Source organism: Hemicordylus capensis, chromosome 4 (genome assembly GCF_027244095.1).
Source record: "Hemicordylus capensis ecotype Gifberg chromosome 4, rHemCap1.1.pri, whole genome shotgun sequence".
NCBI classification, from domain to species: domain Eukaryota; kingdom Metazoa; phylum Chordata; class Lepidosauria; order Squamata; family Cordylidae; genus Hemicordylus; species Hemicordylus capensis.
In genome coordinates, this window is record NC_069660.1 from 14,651,809 (window position 1) to 14,673,379 (window position 21,571).

Genomic DNA, 21,571 nt, shown 5'->3' on the forward strand with positions numbered 1-21,571 from the left:
TCAGGAGATTCTTCTTACTTGGACTGGATGAGGATTTGGAATATGTACCAATTACAAAGACACTATTGGTGTCACCCGCAAAGGTGACCCCACAATGCTCTCCATCTTACCCCTGGAGAGAGAGATGCCATCACTCCGCTCCACACTTTTCATCCATGACGTGACCAATGGACTACTGGAGTTCTCCAGGGGCCCTGGTCCCAGGTTACATAAGGGGTCTCAGATGTTAGAGACCCTTACTACTTACCCTCATCTGCTTTGTTGTATGACTTCAAAGAGTACAGACTATGGAAGTCTAAGAAGCTTAAAGGTGATCTGGAGAAAGTCCCTGCAAAGGAGCATGGGCTTACTCTTAAACCTGTGATGGAATCCCCTTTCAAGAGACCAAAGTTCCTAGTGACCATGCTGAGAAGGAGCTAATAACATCTTCAGCTAGTACTCGCCAAGATGAACCGAATCTGGAGGTCATCCACCACTCTCTGGCTCAGGAAAGATAACCTGAAAGAGAGAAACAGCACCCTGAAGGGGAATACTCTGAAGGGGAATATGACTCTATTTCCTCTTTGAGGGGAACTCCAAATGAAGAACCCTTCAGGTCCTTCCCCTGATGAAACTTTGGCATATCCTCCATCTAACTCACCTACAGAGGAAACTAAGTCATACCGAATTCAAGTGGCAGACACGGCAAAAGCTTTAGGCTTGGAATTAAAAGCACTGACACCTGAGCTCAAGGCCCCCATACACAACTTTATGGCCAGTTCCTCAGCCTCCCAATCTCTGCCAATTCTACCCGTCCTGCCAAATCTGCAAAGGTGTGCTGGGATGTTCCATCAGCCTCTACATCAACACTGAAGAGGTTAGAAGTTTGTATTGGATACAAGAAAATCCTCTTTACGCACCCTCTACCAGATTATCTGGTGGTTGATTGTGCTGTAAGCAGTAAATCAGAAAGATTGCACTCAGCCCCAGTGGGTAAGGGAAGGAGGGAGTTAGATCCATGGGGCCCAGATTCTACTCTGTGTCATGCTTGGCCCTTAAAATATCTAATTACATGGCCTGCATGGCAAAGTACCATTTAGTCTGTTTAGGATGCTCTAAAAGTAGTCCTAAAGGATGTCCCAGAAGAGTTTTGTGAAACGTACAAAACAGCACTGGTTAAATCTGCCGATATCACCAAGCAGTGTTTAAGCATGGCAAAGCACCTTGCAGATGCTGAGTCATGATCCATTGCAGGTGGTGTGTCTCTCCTTCAACATGGCATGAAAGATAAAATTGAGAATCTGCCATTTGAAGGGGCTAGCCTGTTCAGCATGCAAACAGACAAAACAATGGAAAAGATAAAGAAGTCCTGTTATACAGTGAGCACTTTAATGTTAAACTCACAGCAACTGACCATTCCTAAAACTATAGGTCTTTTGTCCGACAAGTAACAATTCAAACAGTCAGAGAAGAAAGTCTGTAAAAAGTCTTGCAGATTTAACCCTAAACAACAATATAACCCTAGACAGAGGTAACAATAAAGGGCCAAGCTGCAGTCCAAGCAGACGGTTTGATGCTTTGGACCAGGAAATATCTTGGGCACAACTCCGTTCTCCCATACTATTCGCCCCTTGCCCCCACATTTAGTGTGTCATCACATCAGATGCTTGGGTGTTGTCCATATTATTGTACTTATTGTGCAGGGTCGAAACTCGGGAGACTATTTTGATCTGCTGGTTCTGGATGGGGTCACGTTCTCCCAGAAGGAACAGGTGCGCAGTCTGGGGGTGCTTCTGGATCCAAACCTCTCCCTGGTGTCCCAGGTTGAGGCAGTGGCCAGAGCTACTTTTTATCAGCTTTGGCTGATATGCCAGCTGCATCTGTTTCTTGAGATGAACAACCTCAAAAAAGTGGTACATCTGCTGGTAACCTCTAGGCTGGATTACTGCAATGCGCTCTGTGTGGGTCTGCCTTTGTACGTAGTCGGGAAACTGCAGTTGGTTCAGAACGCGGCAGCCAGGTTGGTCTCTGGGTCATCTAGGAGAGATCATATTACTCCTGTCTTGAAGGAATTGCACTGGCTACCGATACTTTTCCGGGCAAAATACAAGGTGCTGGGCATTACCTATAAAGTCCTAAACAGCTTAGGGCCTGGGTATAGAACGTCTTCTTCATGAGCCTCCGTCCCATTATGGACATAACCTAAACAAGTATGTGAAAGTCAGGAAATTCAGAATGATCTCCTTGCAAGGTGTTCTTTGAGGGAATGATGCCAGAACACAGGAAGTATTTAAGATTCATTCTGGGTCTAAGAATTTTCCTACCATTCAGACTCTCAGTAGCGTCCTTTGTCTTTACGAAGTGTCTCAGAGCCATCATAGCACACCTGAGAACACAGGGCATATCCATTTCTCCCTAACTGGATGACTGGTTGCTGACATCAGGGTGTAAGCACACGCTCGTCTCTCAGGTTCAGTACACCCAGACCCACTAGCAGAATTTGAATCAATTTGACGAAATCATTCCTAACACCACAAAAATGAATTCAGTTCATCGGAGCGGTTCTGGACTCACAGACGAAGAGAGCATATCTTCCGGAAGAGAGGAGACAGTTAGTTTCTGTCGGCATTCAAACCAAATTCTGACAGACTATGGAGCTGATCCCTCCAGCACTTGTACTAAAATTCTTACGGTAGTGGGCTAGGACAGATTCCCTTTCAGTAGGTATGCCCTTCAAGCTTCTGACTCCATCGTTCACAGTGGCGTCAGATGCTTCCCTGAAAGTTTGGGGAGCCCACTGTGGAAGGTTCCATGCCAAAGGCAATTGGACACAGCAACAAGAGTCCCTTCACATAAACTACCTGGAATTACTAGCTGTATTCCATGTCCTAAAATCTTTCTTACCCCTTCTAAAGAATTGAGTAGTGCAGGTTCTGCAAGACAACACAACGGCAATTGCCTACTTCAACCGCCGTGGCAGGACAGTCTCCTGGTCCCTCTGCAACATAGCTATGGGAATGGAGCATAATCCACAACATCCATTCAGTTGCCTTACACATCAAGGGCTTAGATAACACCCTGCCGGATGCACTGAGTAGAGACATCAACTTCTCCCAGCAGCACAAGTGGGAGATAAATCCATAATTTCTCCACAACATCTTCCAGATCTGGGGAACCCCATCAATGGACCTGTTTGCAGTGCAGTACAACAGCAAAAATGCAAACTATACATTTCCAGAGCAGGCGTAGGAAGGAACTCCATGCAAGATGCCTGGACAAAATATGTCTACTATCTCTTCCTTCCCTTTCCCTTGCTCTCCAAGATCATGAGCAAAATACTACAGGAAAGGACTCAAAGCATCCTACTCACCCCGTGAGTAGAAGCTGTGGTTTCCTACCCTGCATCTTTCTCAGGGACATCACCAGCGCTTACCACTCTGCCAAAATCTTCTTTCACAGAGAGCAGGCTGCATCTTCTATCCTGACCTCCAACCTGACAGCCTGGATGGTCTGATGTAAGAAGCTATCCTCCTGAATGAAAGAAAGGAGTCAACAAGGAGGAATGACATATGCAAATGGAAATGATTTACGCTATATGCTGCATTCAAGGGCTTTGACCCTTACAATTCATCAGTCTGTCAAACTGCATCAGTCTGTCAAAAGTCGAAAACAATCCCGACTTTCAAATTCTTCTGTCAGAGTTCACTTGGCAGCACTCTCTGCAAGGCATCGAGATTGGGACAGTGTTCTCCCATCCTGACTCTAAAAGATTCCTCAAAGGAATAAATAACCTCTACCCACCAGCCAGAGAGCCCATTGAACCATGGAGTCTCTCACTGATCTTATCTTCACTTACCATAGAACCATTTGAAACTCTCGCCTCCACTTTCCTCATATCTCTATCCTTAAAGGTTGCCTTCGTGGTTGCCATACCATCAGCAAGGAGAGTCAGCGAGATAACAGCTCTTCTGGCTGACCCTCCTTACACCAAATTCTGTCTGGACAAAGTCATTCAGAGGACAGACCCCCTCCTTCAGACCAAAAATAGTTTCTGACTTCCACCTAAATTAGGAAATTATATTACCCACCTTCTTCCTTAAACCCTCCCACTCCTCTGGAGAAATCCATGCATTCGATGGATATCAGGAGGTCTCTCTTATACTACATGGATAGGACAACGTTGTCTAGACAGACCAACAAACTATTCATCTCCTATAAAGGAGAAAACAAAGGGCTACTTATTTCAGGACTGAGACTGCCCCACTGGCTCGTAGAACATGTGCTACAACCAGCAAGGGGTGAAGCTTCCCTTGATGATCAAGGCACATTCTACTAGAGCTGTGACCACGTCAGTGGCCCACATGTGGGGCATCAGCATGAAATACATCTGTAAAGCAGCCACTTGGTCAACAGACCACAGCAAATACTATCCTGTGGACATTCACTTGGCAGCAGAGGCCAACTTTGATCAGGCGGTTCTTTAAAAGGTGCTCTAAACGTATCCCAGCACCCATCACCATCTGGGTGAGCTCACTAATCACCCAAATTGTGAGGGAACATGGATCACCTCAAAGATAAACAGATTGCTTACCTGTAACAGGTGATCTTTCTGGTGATCCATGTTCACTCACAACACCCGCCTGGCTTACCCTGCTGCAAGGATATTTCCACAGTAATAATGACTTAACTACTGCGTCAATCAACATTCTTCAATCATCACAGAAGCTGATCAGGAACAGAGTAGAAAGGCACTCTCCTGCCAAAAATAACAGTCATGCCACTCTCATGATTTGGCATTTCTGAAGAGTGCCTCATGGAGCTTAGGATTCTTCCACAGGGGTTACTGTGCAGGAGCAGAACCCAAGTTGTGAGTGAACTTGCATCACCTGTTACAGGTAAGCAACCTGTTTATAGGAAACACAAAAAAGGATTCTGTGGCATCTTGAAAGATTTATTGCAGCATTAAGGTGTACCCTATTATCCACTGGGGTTCCATTCCCACAGATTTCCATGGGTAACTATATGCTCCATAATGAGGCATTGGGGCAATGGGAATCGGGGGGGGGGTTAGGTTCCTGCATGGTTGGGGGGAGGGAATCTGAAAAACTGTGGAATACGGCAATAATAATGGAAATAAAGCGCGGTACTGTGCTCTGTGGGTCTCCATCTGTCCAGCAATCCCCACCCCCAACTGTCAATTTATCCAATTTCCCATGAAAAATCACAGAGGGAGATAGATAGATAGATAGAAGAGCCACAAAATGGCTCCTTTAAACTAAATGGTGGCTGGAAATGACCTTGGAGGTCACTTCCAGCCACCTAGGAACCTCTGATACATGGGCATTAACCCTTTCTGTACCCGTGTATGCCGAAGTTGAGTGCCTACCTTTGGACCATGGAACCGTGAATAGCGAGGTCCACCTGTGTATATGTTAGTGGACCAGAGCCCACAGCTTGAGGGTTGTCCTGAAGTAGATGACTTGGAAGAAGATGAGCTAAAGTTGGATAAAGTTGGATTGGTGACATGTGCTTTGTGGGATTTCAGGTCAAGCTAATGCAACTTTCTGTCCACATGGATATGGTTGCCGGAGCCTGGTGGTTTCTGAGAACCAGATCATCCTGGATGTTACAGATAACGACCTGAATGTGATCATTCGTGTGCCAGAGAACCAGCACCTTTGGCTGGTATGTTCACAGCTATGAAATCTGTGTGTCTCATCTGCAAAAGTCAACTGCAGCAACTGTTTATTTATTTATATTTCTATACTGCCCTTTGTATTGAGATGATTGGAGGCCACATTCTCCCCACTGTAAACAAAAGCTTATATCAATGCAGAACACAAACCTTCCAAATCAAACCCCACTCACATAGCTATCAAGCTCTTGGTGGAGCCAGGGGCGTAACTCTAATAGGGCAAGGGGAGACAGTTGTCTGGGGACCCACTGCCTTGCCCCGCCCTGAGGCAAGTCACATGACTGACTCCCCCAACCGTGCACCCGCCCGGGCTTCCTTCAGTTGTACTCATCCTCCAAAATTGATGTGAGTGTTAAGACCTGGAGCTACCAGAACAGCATGCATTTCTCTAGTACCATTAAATGACTTGCATCGTCCACAATTTACAAATATATATATATAAATTTTACTCTGCTTTTTGTTACCACTATTCAGCCTCATTTAAGATTTCTTTATTTCATGAGTTGAGCTTCGGTGGTGGGTGGCATTTTAAAATCTTGTCTCTGGGCCCACTACAACCTTGCTACGCCCCTGGGTGGAGCTATCGTTTTCCTCTGTCACATCAGTTAAGAGCATTAGCCAGCATACCAGTCTGTGGATAAAGCTAAAAGGGTTGTGATAGGATATGCCACATCCTTCATACTGATGGTGACTTGACTAAGATTTGTTCATAGACTCATTGGACTGGAGCTGCTCTTTAAAGCAGGCATGGCTGTTCACCTTCATTACACAGGTAGCATCACATGTGATACAAGCACGTCACAAAATTGCCTGATTCTCATAGCTAGGAGGGGAGAACCGAGCAGCCTAGGCGTTCACACAGACTGTCCTATGCCATATGTGACATTATTCAGCAAGGGGAAGAGGAATGGAGAGTATCTGCCTCTTTGCCATGTAAAGATCAACAGTGACATGAAAGGTGTTTTATAAATTAGAAATCTAGTATCCAGTAGGAGTATTAGTAGGAGTGCTGGCTTGCCGTATTTACAATCTTAACTTCTTTGCCAATTGCAGGATTACATCCTTGTGGTTCCTGAAGACAGTTATGGCTCCAGCTACCTTTTAGAGGAACCACTGGACAAGTCCTATGATTTCATCAGCAACTGTGGAATCAATAGCTTCTATATCAAGTAAGATACAAAATGTACCTCACCTTGCAGCGTCACAAGCAGTCGATCCTAGGGCACTGGGTAGCTTGATGAATCTTAGATGGAATTTCATATAATCACACTTTAGCGCCAATTCTTAGTGATGATATGAAATTGCTCGGCCTCAGTGCTGTAGCCTTTATAGCCCCTTTATAAAGTTCCTGTACTTCCTTAGGTAATGGGTCTCTATAATTTCCAGTTTTTTCAGTCTCCTTTTGAGTTGGTGCCTATGTATGGTCTGTTCATGTACAACTCAGCTGCCCTTGTGCAACGCCTGGAAACTGGCATGTAATCAGTGTGAACTACGACAGTGTTATCAGACTTTCATTCTTCACTTTTTAAAGTTTTCAACCCGCATGTTTGCGAAGAGAAGCTACAAAATGGGATCGGCTACAGATGCAATTGAATGATGATTGTTGACAGTGGTTGACGTGGCAGGCAGCCCTTGGTCGATGGTAGGGACCCACTGGGGCTACTATGCAACTTGAAAGGCAGCCCTGATATTGTTGTGTGACTGGGTCTCTGCAAAACATCTTGAAACCACTTCCGGGCAGTCACAGAGCTCTCCTTCTATTGGAAACAATGGAAGGAGTATTGTGCTGCTGCCCAGAATCAGTTTGGACATTCTGCAGCAGTTTTGGGGGCTGCCTTCTAAGATATGTAGCAGTCCTGGCAGGTTGCTACCATTGACGGAGGGCTGCCCGTAATTTTGGTCATTGCTTCCTTGTGAGACTAATGCAGGAACTTCTCCTTTCTCTCTCTGCAGCCCTGTAACATCGTCCAAGTTCTGCCATGACTCTGCCATCTCGATCTCTCTCTTTTACAACAATGGGGCCCAACCATGCCATTGCCACGAGGCAGGTGCCATCCGGAGCCAGTGCGAGTCATTTGGTGGCCAGTGTGCTTGCAAGTCAAATGTCATTGGGCGACAGTGTTCCCGCTGCGCCACTGGTTACTGGGGCTTCCCCAGCTGCAGACGTGAGTCTCTTTCTGTGCAACTTGGGGCTCATTTGCACAGTACTTCTTTCACTGATCTATGCACCCAACCGCAAGGGCAGGCATCTCTGTGCCGATATTAGATCAATGGATAGGAAGCAGAAGACTGAACTTTGGATTTGGTCACGTGTTTGCCCTTCAGTGGCTGAGGGAGAGGGTGTATCTCAGTAGCAGATAATATGCTTTGCATGCAGAAGGTCCCAGATTCAATCTGTGGCGTCACCTACTAGAGTAAGCACCGGGGAAGACTCTTCACTGGAATCCTGGAGCGCTGCTGCCAGACAGTGTTGACTATGCTGTGTGACATGGGCCAGTAGTCTCTCTCAGTCGAAGAGACGGAGCGGGAGTGTGTGTGTGTGTGTGTGTGTGTGTGTTTGGCGTAATGCTTTCCCTCCATGTAGCTATTTTAGAATTATTCCCATGGAACTATATCCATGGAGGACACCACACTGAATGAAAACTCCATATGAAATTCACCAGCAGGATACATGGGAACTGGCTAAAATCTATTTTCCTGCTCATAATTACAGGGCACAAGCATGGAGGGGTGGTGGAGGATCTATCTATCTATCTATCTATCTATCTATCTATCTATCTATCTATCTATCTATCTCTCTCTCTCTCTCTCTCTCTCTCTCTCTCTCTCTATCTATCTATCTATCTATCTATCTATCTATTTTTATTTACTTACTAACTTTTTCTGAGGTTTGGGGGGCACAGTGTTGTAATTCTCCATTGTATGCATTGTACTTCTGAGCATTCCAAATTTCAGAATAAGAGCCTAGCTCTTCTTATCTATCGATGGTCAATCTACGTATATAGAAATAGAAATCCCGGTCCTTTGAAATTCCTTCTTTTGATCAGCAGGGTTGCAGTTATTCTCTGGCTGCTATCAAAATGGGCATTCTGCATGAGTTGTCAGCAGGAGAGGCAAGATTCTTGAAACCCTTTGCACTCCTCATCAAGAAAACATCCTGTTTCTCTATACTTGACTGATATTGTATTTTATACAACAAGGAAATGAATTCAGCAAAGTAGCTTAATCTGTGCGCACACAGACACCTACCTCTAATAAATTCTACATGGTTGTTGCTATAGGGTTGCTTGCAAAAAAACATATTCTAAGCCAGCGATGGGCAGCTTGAGTCTGTCACGCTTAAATGTAGCTCACCAATTTTTGGAAAAACATCTGAAGTGCCCTTTAGATTTATATATCACACTACAAAAGTGCAGTAGTCAGATGGATGTCCCAAGCGTAAGCGTAAGCATATGTCTCCTCTCTGTATAAATATCTGCCTTTTTATTTGCAGCCTGTGACTGTGGAACTCGCCTGTGTGATGAGCTGACAGGACAGTGCATCTGTCCACCACGCACCATCAAACCAGAGTGCATAGTCTGTGAGCCCCAGACCTTTGGCTGCCACCCGCTAGTTGGCTGTGAGGACTGCAATTGCTCTCGCACGGGGATCCAAGATCTCACAGAGCCAGGTTGTAACATAGAGAGTGGACAGTGCAGGTGGGTGAGAGTGAGCAACTTTATACTTTACGGTGATTCTTGAGGTCAAAAAAGAGATGGCTGTTGCCTTTGGGGAGAAGAGCTGCTTTTGTGATAGCGAGCATGAGTGGCCCTCTTTGCTAAGCAGGGTCCACCCTGGTTATATGCATTTGGATGGGTGACCACATGTGAGCACTGTCTGCTGTAAGATTTTACCCTAAGGGGATGGGGCCATTAGTCAGTGGTAGAGCATCTGTTTGCAGAAGGCCACAGATTTATTCTCTGGCAGCATCTCCAGGTAGGGCTGGGAGAGACCCCTGCCTGCATCTTTGGACAATCACTGCCAGTCAGTGTAGACAGTACAGACCTAGATGGACCAAGGGTCTGACTCAGTAGAAGGCAGCTTTCTATGTTCCTTTGTGCTGTTTCTGAGCTTCCCAGAGCCATCTGGTTAGCAACCCCTGCTAACTTGGCAAAGAGGCACCTTTTAACATGGTGATTCTCTTTATTTAGCTGGGGGAGAGTAACTGGCCCCATCCACCCTCAGCACAGTACCTCTAGTGACTGTTGCTGGTATCTATCTTATGTTTCTTTTTAGATTGTGAGCCTTTTGGGATCCATGTTTGTTGTTTCTCTGTGTAAACTGCCCTGAGCAATTTTTGGAAGGGTGGCATAGAATTTGAATTCTTCATCAGCATCATCGTCGTCATCATCATCATCTGGTTTTGGCTTCAGTTGGAAACCGGGTGTTGTGTTATATGGACCTTTGATGTGATCCTGAAAAGCATTTCTTCTATTCCCATTGACTTAACTGCTTCTTGCTTCAAAGTGCAGAAGTCAAGAGGTCCATCTTTGAGAGTCCAAAGTTGCATTAGTCTTAGCTCTCACTAGAGATGGCCTGGCCATTGTTGCTATTTGTTAATCCTACAAATGCCTGTGAACAGCCGAGTTAGTTTAACACGAATTGAAAGCAAGCAGTGGGGGGAAATGATGAAACTTGTCTCTTTTAGGTGCAAACCCAACATAGTAGGACGTCAGTGTGATCTCTGTGCCCCGGGCTACTATGGTTATCCAAACTGCAGAAGGTGTGACTGTCACCAGGCAGGGACAAAAGCAAGTGTATGTGATCCAGTCACTGGGCAGTGTCACTGCAAGGTTAGTCTGATGTGCTGGCTCTTTCTTGCCTGCTTGTCTGAATTAGGCTGCTGCGTACCACCCTGGCGAGGAATTATGAGAGGCATCCTGTCAACTCATTAACATAATTTGGCTGATGCAGTTAATGCTGGAAATAGTTCCCTGTAGGAGCAAAAAAATGATGAAAGAACAATGGACTGACTTCGTCTCAAGAGCCTAGAATCCTCCAGAACGGTTCAGTTCATATCAGGATGAAAATTTATGCCTGAGACAGATCTTTTAGCATTGCTCTGCAGTGCTGCTTTACAAATTAGCAAACACATACCCATCTACACCTGAGGGTGACACTGGATAAACACAGCTGCAACCTTTTTGTGGTGGGTTAGCCCGTCACAAAGTAAACTTCAGTTTCATTTTTCATTTAGCAGTAGTTAATAGACGAGACAGTCAGACACAAAGATTGTGTAAGCTTTACAAACCAGCTCCCTGCAAGCTTGGCCGATAAAATGTGTTGAACACACAAGCTCCTAAAAAGAAAGCAGGAAATGTGATTGTATAGTGTGGCATGATTTATACCATGTGTGGTATAACTGCAGGAGGTATTTCCCCATGGAAAAAGTGATTAATCGTCTTTATTATTTATTTTATTTTATTTTATTTTAACTAATACTTATATACCATTTTTCATTTAAAAAATATTCTTAAAGCAGTTTACATAGAAAAAAGGAATAAGAACAGCCCTGCTGGATCAGTCTAGCATCCTGTTTCATACAGTGGCCTACCAGATGACTCTGGGAAGCCCACAGGAAAGAGGTGAGGGCATGCCCTCTCTCCTGCTGTTGCTCCCCTGCAACTGGTATTTAGAGGCATCTTGCTTCTGAGCCTGGTAGTTGCCTGTAGTCATCAGACTAGTGGCCATTGATAGACCTGTCCTCCATGAATTTGTCTAAGACCCTTTTAAAGTTGTCTAAGCTGGTGACCATCACTACATCCCATAGCAAATAATTCCATAGATTAATTATGCACTGTGTGAAAAAGTACTTTTGTCGGTCCTAAATTTCCTGGCCTTCCGTTTCATGGGATGACACCTGGTTCTACTGTTGTGAGAGAGGGAGATAATAGTTCTCTGTCCCCACAGTGTTCACAGTCTAAACAAAAACACAAGGTAGACACTAGCAGCCGCCACTGGAGGGATGCTGTGCTGTGGTTGAATAGGGATAGTTGCTCTACTGCTGCTAAATACAAGAGAGTCATCACTTTAAGAAGAGCCTCTTTGCCCAGTTAGCAGGGGCAATATGTCATGAGGACAAATTAATTATCTATTAATAATTAATAGAATAGCTTCTATTTATATTCTTGTTGAGGCTCCAAATTTGGGCATTTTGATTCCTTCGCTTGCATACCCCTAAAGAATCCTGTTGAAAAATTTTACTCTGTAAAATTTACTCTTATATCCTTCCTCTCCTAGTCATTAGGCAAGGAAAGAAATGTGAATGATCCTCTTTATGTGCTTTAAATCTTTCCAGGAAAACGTGGAAGGTCCAAGGTGTGACCAGTGCCATCTGGGAACTTTCTCTTTAGATGCCAGCAACCCAAAAGGCTGCACCAGCTGCTTCTGCTTTGGGGCAACAGACCGCTGTCACAGCGCTCAGAAGTATCGTACAGAGGTGAATGTGTGGGCTGAGGCTTTGGGACTGGCACCTATAATTGTTGATGCAAATTAGATGTTGAGGAGGGAAGTTGGATGGTGACCTTTCCTCCTCCTCCCACTGGACGCCCACAATTCACCATGTGTTTGCCCTGCAGAACTACAACAAATGTGTGTCGCTTAGAAGCTTGCATCTACAGTGAGGGAAATAAGTATTTGATCCCCTGCTGATTTTGTCCATTTGCCCTCTGACACAGAAATGACCAGGCTATAATTGGAATGGTAGGTTTATTGTAGCTGTGAGAGACGGAATAACAACAAACAAACCCTCAAAAGCCCAGTGCCTAAAAGTCAGCGATGGATTTGCATTGTAGTGAGGGAAATAAGTATTCGATACCTTCACAAAAGATGTCTTAATACTTGGTGGCAAAACCCTTGTTGGCAATCACAGAGGTCAGATGTTTCTTGTAGTTGGCCACCAGGTTTGCACACAACCCAGGAGGGATGTTGTCCCACTCCTCTTTGCAGATCCTCTCCAAGTCAGAAAGGTTTCGAGGCTGATGTTTGGCAACCCGAACCTTCAGCTCCCTCCACAGATTTTCTATGGGATTAAGGTCTGGAGACTGGCTGGGCCACTCCAGGACCTTCATGTGCTTCTTCTTGAGCCACTCCTTTGTTGCCTTGGTTGTGTGTTTTGGGTCATTGTCATGCTGGAATACCCATCCACGACCCATTCTCAATGCCCTGGCTGAGGGAAGGAGGTGCTCACCCAAGATCTGACGGTACATGGTCCCGTCCATTGTCCCTTCGATGCGGTGAAGGTGTCCTGTCCCCTTAGCAGAAAAACACCCCCAAAGCATAATGTGTCCACCTCCATGTTTGACAGTGGGGATGGTGTTCTTGGGCTCATAGGCAGCATTCCTCCTCCTCCACACACGGCGAGTTGAGTTGATGCCAAAGAGCTCGATTTTGGTCTCATCTGACCACAACACTTTCGCCCAGTTCTCCTCTGGATCATTCAGATGTGCATTGGCAAACTGCAGACGGGCCTGTACATGTGCTGCCTTGAGCAGGGGGACCTTGCGGGCACTGCAAGATTTCAGTCCTTCACGGCATAGTGTGTTACCAATTGTTTTCTTGGTGACTATGATTCCAGCTGCCCTGAGATCATTGACAAGTTCCCCCCGTGTAGTTCTGGGCTGCTTTGTCACCATTCTCATGATCATTGCAACTCCACGAGGTGAGATCTTGCATGGAGCCCCAGACCGAGGGAGATTGACAGTTATTTTGTGTTTCTTCCATTTGCGAGTTATCATGCCAACTGTAGTCACCTTCTCACCAGGCTGCTTGGCGATAGTCTTGTAGCCCAGTCCAGCCTTGTGCAGGTCTACAACCTTGTCCCTGACATCCTTCGACAGCTCTTTGGTCTTGGGCATGGTGGTGAGTTTGGAGGCTGAGTGATTGCTTGCTTCTATGGACAGGTGTCTTTTATACAGGTACTGTAACAAGCTGGGATTGGGAGCACTCCCTTACAGAGGGTATTCCTCATCTCAGCTCGTTACCTGCATATAGTGAAAAGACACCTGGGAGCCTGAAATCTTGCTGGTTGATAGGGGATCGAATACTTATTTCCCTCACTACAATGCAATTCCATCGCTGACTTTTGGGCACTGGGCTTTTGAGGGTTTGTTTGTTGTTATTCTGTCTCTCACAGCTACAATAAACCTACCATTCCAATTATAGCCTGGTCATTTCTGTGTCAGAGGGCAAACGGACAAAATCAGCAGGGGATCAAATACTTGTTTCCCTCAGTGTATCTGCACCAGCAGAGAAATTGTCAAAGACCTAGAAATGTCTCTATCCTCTCTTCTGAATCCTTTTTTGTGAATGATGGTTTGGTTTCATGTCTGAACCTGGAACAACAATGTAGGATAGTTTCTCCAGATGACCATCGCATTCAGAAATGCTCCGTATAATGAGATAGCAGCTACATGGCATGAGAAGTGGCTGAAACAGCTGACTGAAAACATGATGACATAACATTAGAAGAGTCGTGTTGGATCAAGCCCAAGGATTCATACGACGGATACAATGAATAATTATATACCGCTTTTCAAGAAAAGTACCCAAAGCGGTTTACATAGATATAAATAAATTAATAAAATGGCTTCCTGTCCCCAAAGGGCTCACAATCTAAAAAAGAACAACATACAATAAACACCAGCAACAGTCACTGGAGGGATGCTGTGTTGGAATGGATAGGGCCAGTTGTTCTCCCCCTGCTCAGTAAAGAGAGCCACCACTAAAAAGGTGCCTCTTTGCTCAGTTAGCAGGGGACAAACCAATAACCACTTTCCAGAAGATGGATGCCTCTGAGTAGCCTGGTGTAATGGTTAGAGTGCTGGACTAGGACCGGGGAGACCCGAGTTCAAATCCCCATTCAGCCATGAGACTAGCTGGGTGACTCTGGGCCAGTCACTTCTCTCTCAGCCTAACCTACTTCACAGGGTTGTTGTGAGGAGAAACTTAAGTACAGTGGTCCCTCGACTTACAAACTACTCGACATAAGTATTTTTCGAGTTACAAACGGCAGTTTTAGATCCGGTTTTAGATGCAGTTTTTTCGACTTACAAATTTTTAGATGGGGTTTCCTCGACTTACAAATTTTTAGATGGGGTTTCCTCGACTTATGAATTTTACATGCGGTTTCCTTGACTTGCCTGCCTGTTTACTGCCTGTTTATTCTTGAAAAGAAATGTTCCTGTGCAGTTTGCAAGCCTTACTGGGGGTCTGGGTCTTTTTTCTAGGCTCCGGAACGCATTAATCTGTTCCCAATGCATTCCTATGGGAAACCGCTTTTCGACTTACGAACTTTTCGACTTACAAATGTGCATTCGGAACGGATTAATTTCGTAAGTAGAGGGACCACTGTATGTAGTACACCGCTCTGAGCTCCTTGGAGGAAGAAAGGGATATAAATGTAATAATAATAATACAAAACAGGTCATGAAGACAGCTCTTCCCCTGTTCGTTGCATGCAGCATCTGATATGCAAGATTCCTTCCAGTTGCCTTAATATAATAGTCAATTGCTAGTTAAGTATTAAAACCTTTCTTCTGGGGTACTTAAAGGGAATACTACTTTTCGTGGCTTTCAGCACCAACATATTCAGCATATATGTCATCCTAAGTCATATAGATACATGAGTATATAATTCATGTTGGAGGAGTGACAAACTGCAACACAGACATCTTGTCAATCTTGCATATGCTCTAGAACTCTCCAGAGTATTTCAGGGACATCTCTTCACCTTCACTTTTCCAGTTTGTTGACATGACTGGCTGGACTTTGCTGAGTGGAGACCGCCAGGAAGTACCTACCTTGGTCACCCTAGAAGACAGGACCGTTCGTGCTGATCTGAGAAATTTTCCTGAGGTCTTCCAGGAACTTTATTGGCATGCCCCCCACTCATATCTTGGAGACCAGGTAAGCAACACTGATTGCACATTCCCCCCTGGAGGATTTTTACAGAGTGTGCTAAGCAGTGAATCACTTAAAAGGAGTGGGCTCCATCTTCCAGGCAAGTTAGATGGACTACATTTGGCACATTGATAGGTTGTCTGCAGGTGGGCAAAGGGAAACATCTGAAAATCCTGTACTTTGTAATTCTGAATAACTCAAAATAACTTCTCACATTTCAGAATACTGCTGTATTTCATTAACCTCATTTTTTTGCTCGTGTGCCGCTGCGGCAACACAGAAGTAGATCCTCGCCAGGAGGCTGCAGCCAGCCTCGTGGGTCTCTCCCCATGCACTCGCGTGGGGCATTCTGGAACTTCTGGGGGCCATGTGGCCCCCGATCCCCGCAGCCCCCACCAGCTCCGTGACGTTGCTGGTAGTCGTGTGGATGGCTGATCCAGGTGCCCAGGGCTGCAGGCACGATCTTCTGCGGGGAGAGTAGGCTAAGCCACCAGACCCGCCAGCGTGCCCTCGGTTCACAGATGGTTCTCCAGACGGTTCACAGATGGTTCACAGTTTTAAAATTGTCTGTTTTAATTGTATGGTTGATTTTAAACTGTTGGTTTTTTAAAACTTGTATATGTGTTTTAATTGTTTTATGTTAACCGCCCAGAGACGAACGTTTGGGCGGTATATAAGTTTGATGAATGAATGAATGTATAAATAAAAAGAAACGCCAAGTAGATACTCTGAATAGGGACCTTCTGAGTTACAAGAGAATTTCCATTTTATAAGGTATGTCTTTACACAGTTAGCAGGGGAGTTGGCATTGAGTTATGTTGCTCTCTTCATATGCTGTTAATACCTACTTATTTAACCATGCCTTTGTTTAAAAAAATACCAAACAAACCCAATCTCCCAAATCTGCACAACCTCAAAGGTCAGATTCAATCTAAAGCATGTAAAATAACCCAAATGAGCAAATTTGCATGATGTGCAATGCTTTGCCTAAGTACTTTTAAGTTGACATTAATTCTGGCCTTACATCTTTATTTTTCAGGTGATTGCTATAAATGACCCTGAATATAACATGCTTTTGTGATTTGTCTTCAATTGTAGATTTTCTCCTACGGTGGGTACTTGCGTTATGAGCTGCACTCAGACCCTTTGAGGGGTGATGTGTTCATACCAATGGAATCGCGACCTGATGTCATCCTCAAGGTGCAGTCCATATTGTCACTCTTCCTTGGGCTATATATTACTCTGCCAAACAGTGCTTGTATTCAATGACATATACTTATTTTTAAAAATTCCTTTCTTAGGGAAACCAAATGAGCATTATGTTTCTTGAAAGCAGCAGCTATCCCAACCTTGGTGAAGTCTATGAAGGGCGGCTCCAGCTTTTGGAGGTCAGTTATGACGTATAATACTGTGCAGAGAATCCTCTTACAAATAAACGCAGTGGCAGGTTGATGGATTACAGCTTCCCCAATATGTCATTTGTATTTTGTTGACAGAACCTTTGTCTTAGAATCTAGATGTGTGCTTGTGTTATAACCTGGAAAAAAAATCTTGCAACCATGACAGTTGGGTGTCCTTTTTTGGAAAATGATTTTAAATATTTTCAGGTGTGATCTGTAGAAGTAAGGAGGATGTTCTGTGGACACTGCAGTTTGGTTATGCTAGCTTAGATGTGGTTTTTTGGGTGGGGTGGGGGAGGCCTATTCTTTCCGTTCTTTTCATGTGCTTATGAACCCTTATTTGAGTTTTGAATCCTTATTTGAGAAGGGGTTCACATGTGCTCAAATTGTCAGTCCACCCATTAAGATTTGAGCAAATGCAACTTGTCATGGCCTCACCAGCAGTTCTGAAAACAGCCAACTGCTTCACTGTTGTGCTACCTGTGTGCCTGGCAATCCACACTGCCCCATGTGAAAATAGTTGCATGAATTGTATGGGAATCTGACAAAGAGAGATTTGCTCAGCTGGCAAAGAGAAAACATCAGTGGGAGGACCTGCCCCCTTTTCAGATTGCTCCTGAGGGGAAACTGGCAAGACACTTCTCCAGATGTGTCAGCTTCAGTTCCTGTATGAATACTAACCCCGTGGTGCATGGGAAAGCACACATTGTTTTTTTAAAGGGATGGAAGGGAAAGACCAGCAGCATGGCTCAACACTCTGTAACAAGACTAACCCAATCCTTTCCATGTGGACTAGGTATCATCTTTTGTCTTTGAATTGGAACTTTTGAGCCGATTATCTGGATAGATGTTTTGGCCTTCTTTATGAAATGAAATGCTGAACATGTTTAAATTGTAAAACAATACAGAATGTTGCTATTTAGGCCAAAGAAATATATTTGTTTTGACATTTTATGGCTCAGGGTTCATCAAAGTTCATTCACTGACCTTTCGGGGGGGGGGGAATCCTTGATATAGTCATTTAGGGAGCCACAATCCTGCTGATGTGACAGTGCATCTCTCTTTCTGTCCAAAGGATAACTTCAGACATACTGCAACACACAACCCGGTTTCCAGGGAAGAGCTGATGATGGTTCTGGCTAAGCTAGAGCAGCTACAGATCCGGGCCCTCTTCTCCCAGATCTCATCCTCTGTTTCCCTGAAAGAAGTAATCCTAGAGAAGGCAACAGAGACTGGTGAGGGCATCCAAGCCTCCAATGTGGAGCTCTGCATGTGCCCAGCCAACTACAGAGGAGATTCCTGCCAGGTAGGGAAGATGCTCATTCTAGGATTTGTACAAAGCTATCGGAACTCTGCTTGTGCTGTGGAGATGAGGGTTGCCTTTCCAAATCTCATTCCTTAGCACCTAAGAAGGTTGTATGTCCCTCTTAGTATGGATAGGTTAATGTTGTTAGAAATACTGTGACAGGCATCCTTTGCTCTTGGAGCCTGCCTCCTGTACAGAGAGATTCTCATTGACCCAATAAGAACAACTTAAACCAGTGAAAAAGGATAAAGGTCCTCCAAATCTATAACAAGTTGACCTGATGTGATAGAATCATTGAATGCTGGACAAAAGCTTGACTATCTTCTAGTACAACTCCCTGCTCAGTGCAGGAAACTGTGGTTCCATTGTCAAACAGCATTTACAGTTAGAAAACTCCTCTAGCCTAATCTTCTTCCTAATCTGCTTCCTCCTCTAGCCTAATCTGCTTCCTAATTTCTAGTCCTGCCCTTAGACACAACAGAGAACACGTCTGCTCCATCTTCAGTTAATTAAAGATGGCTATCATATATGCACCACTGAGAGACCTTAAAGGCCAAGTTGAAGACAGATCATCCTGGAGAGAATCTATCTATGTGGTTGCTAAGAGTCGACACCAACTTGTCAGCACTTATTCAATCAATCAAATAATATATCTGCTTAGTCTTTCCTTCTTCAGACTAAACATACCCAGTTATGTTTAGGGTATGGTACAAAGTTATGAGGATGCATATGGGGATGAGCTGTGTTCGAGTGTCTTGTAAAAAGAGGTTAGGTTAAAGCAGCTCCAGAAGATCTTGAATATTGAGTTCCAAAGCTCCTGTTAATTCTGCCTTAGGTTGGTACTACAATATGGTAATGTTTGCCAACTGGTCAAAATGTAACAAAACATTGTCTCCTTTGCAATCAGGAATGTGCTCCAGGCTATTACAGGGACACCAAGGGTCTCTTCTTGGGAAAATGTATTCCATGCAGCTGCAATGGCCATTCAGATCAGTGCCTTCCAGGATCTGGAATATGCATTGTAAGTAAATTGAGTGCCTGTTAAGGTCTATTTACTTAAAGGTTATCTCCCTAGATTATTTTACAACCACAGGCTTGTTTATATGATCAGAGATGCTGAAGACTGAGATATTGTTTCAGGGCTATTTCCCTGAATCAGTAATCCTTAATCAGCATAGAGCAGAGAAATTCAAGGTAAGCTGGTCTTGTGGTAGCAAGCATGAATTTCCTAAGCAGGGTCCACCCTGGTTTGTATTTGAATAAGAGACTACATGTGAGCACTGTAAGATGTTCCCCATAGAGGATGGGGCTGTGGCTCCATAGTAGAGCATCTGTATGCTTGCATATAGCAGCAGCAGCAGAATTTGGACGACACAATGCTGTTTTCCATCTCAAGTTTCAGCAGCAAAACTCACTGTGAGCACTGTAAGATATTCCTCTCAGGGGATGGAGCCTCTCTGGGAAGAACAGAAGGTCCCAAGTTCCCTCACTGACATCTCCAGATAGGGCTGAGAGAGACTCTCATCTGTAACCTTGGAGAAGCCGCTGCCAGTCTGTGTAGACAATACTGAGCTAGATGGACCAATGGTCTGACTCAGTAGAAGGCAGCTTCCTGTGTTCCTGTTTATGCAGTACACCTTTGCCTGTTGTCACTCCTGTTAGATTGCTTGAATTTTACCTACTTCTGTCTATCTGGAGTAATGATAGTTCTTTCATAATCCTTCATGCCTTGAAGATAAGTGGCTCTGTTTAACCTTTTCTCAATACAGCTCATACTACTATTTCCCAAATAGCAATTATCAAACAAAGTAAAATGATACAGCAGCACCATGGAGCCTCAGTTGGCCTCAGATACCCGGGCTGACTGGTATAGAGCCGTCCGCCTCGGGAGCGGAGTGCGGCTCATTTTAGTTTGTTTGATAATCTATATAATTAATTCTCTTAGCCGGTGCGTGTCCTGAGGAATTTGGCGACGGAACTCTCGCGACACATTGCGAGAGCTCCTGGGCCCGCCCAGCGAGAGTTGAGAGGGGGAAGAAAAAATGGTGGTGGTGTGAGCAGGCTGCAAAACGGCCAGAAGAGGTGGCCTGGGCTGGCTGCTGGGAGGTGGCATTGGCGGGATGGCCTGTCCTGTCCAGGCCAGGCCGTCCCAGGTATGGAAGAGGCAGCAGCGGTGGTGGCAGCCCAACCTGGCGGGAGGTGGCAGCGGGATGGCCTGGCCAGGCTGTCCCAGGCATGAGAGGAGGCGGCGGCCCAGCCAAGCGGGATGCGGAGGCAGCGGGACAGCCTGGCCATCCAAGATATGGAAGAGGCGGCGGCCGGGCTAGGCCGCCAGAGACAGGAGGCATCAGAGGCCGCTGCCGCGGTAAGATGAGAGTGGGCCAGAGGGAGGGGGAGGGGCGAAGAGAGTGGGGCGAGAGGGAGGGGGAGGGGGCAAAGAGAGTGGGGCCGGAAGGAGGGGGAGCGGCAAAGTGGGGTCGGAGGGAGGGGGCAAAAGAGAGTGGGACAGGATGGTGGGGGAGAACAGCCGACCCCAAAGAGCGCACAGATGCTCTGTGCGGGTCGGCTAGTTGCTATTTAATTCACTTAGTTAGATTAGAACGTCTCCGTGTCTTCCAAACTGTTGACATGTGTCTATCATTCGCATCTGCAGAAAAGAAGCTACAGTCTTTGTTCGAAATCTTCCTAGGCAGATGGTCAAACTCATTGTAAAAACAGTCAGATTTGTCCAAGAAGGCAATGGTGACAAAACTATAGCTACACAAGAGGCTAAATGAATTCCATTTCTTTTGTGTCAGAACTGCCAGCACAACACGGAGGGCGATCACTGTGAAAGATGCAAGGATGGTTTCGTGGGGAACTCTTCACTCGATGGGCCTCTGCAGTGCATAGGATGCCCCTGTCCACTTTCAGTTGCTTCCAACAAGTGAGCCTCTTCTGCCAAGCATTTTGCTCTGATTTCGTGCCTCATGATGAGTCAGTTTGTTCTCTGTGCTGGGAGGAATGTGATAGTTACTCTTGTTTATGCCAGATCTTTAATTCATTCTTCAGTAGCATTCCATAGGATTATAGCCATTTTTCTTCATTAAGCCCCTCTGTCAGATAGTAAAAGGAGGGAGGAGACCAATTTTAGGTTCACTACATGTTATAGTACTTACCTGGCAAAGCCGCTGAGCTTTTCAGGGGTTCAGAGACTTGAACCCTCAGAATGGTATGGGTTATGGGTTTTTTAAGTCAGAGTCTTGAACCCTC

The 21,571-nt window shown here is 45.2% G+C and overlaps 1 protein-coding gene across 6 annotated transcripts in view; it reads left to right on the top strand.

The window, feature by feature from the left end:
• The window catches only part of LAMA5 (laminin subunit alpha 5), a 362,437-nt gene that overhangs the window by 254,727 nt on the left and 86,139 nt on the right, over positions 1-21,571 (top strand). For all 6 annotated transcript variants that reach the window (XM_053245482.1, XM_053245481.1, XM_053245483.1 and 3 more), the window contains 12 exons: positions 5,525-5,664; positions 6,728-6,843; positions 7,628-7,839; positions 9,168-9,372; positions 10,362-10,506; positions 12,012-12,152; positions 15,458-15,619; positions 16,712-16,813; positions 16,915-17,001; positions 18,089-18,319; positions 19,227-19,340; positions 21,118-21,245. In XM_053245482.1, the coding sequence (XP_053101457.1) occupies positions 5,525-5,664; positions 6,728-6,843; positions 7,628-7,839; positions 9,168-9,372; positions 10,362-10,506; positions 12,012-12,152; positions 15,458-15,619; positions 16,712-16,813; positions 16,915-17,001; positions 18,089-18,319; positions 19,227-19,340; positions 21,118-21,245 (1,783 nt within the window). The remainder of the gene's footprint in view (positions 1-5,524; positions 5,665-6,727; positions 6,844-7,627; positions 7,840-9,167; positions 9,373-10,361; positions 10,507-12,011; positions 12,153-15,457; positions 15,620-16,711; positions 16,814-16,914; positions 17,002-18,088; positions 18,320-19,226; positions 19,341-21,117; positions 21,246-21,571) is intronic.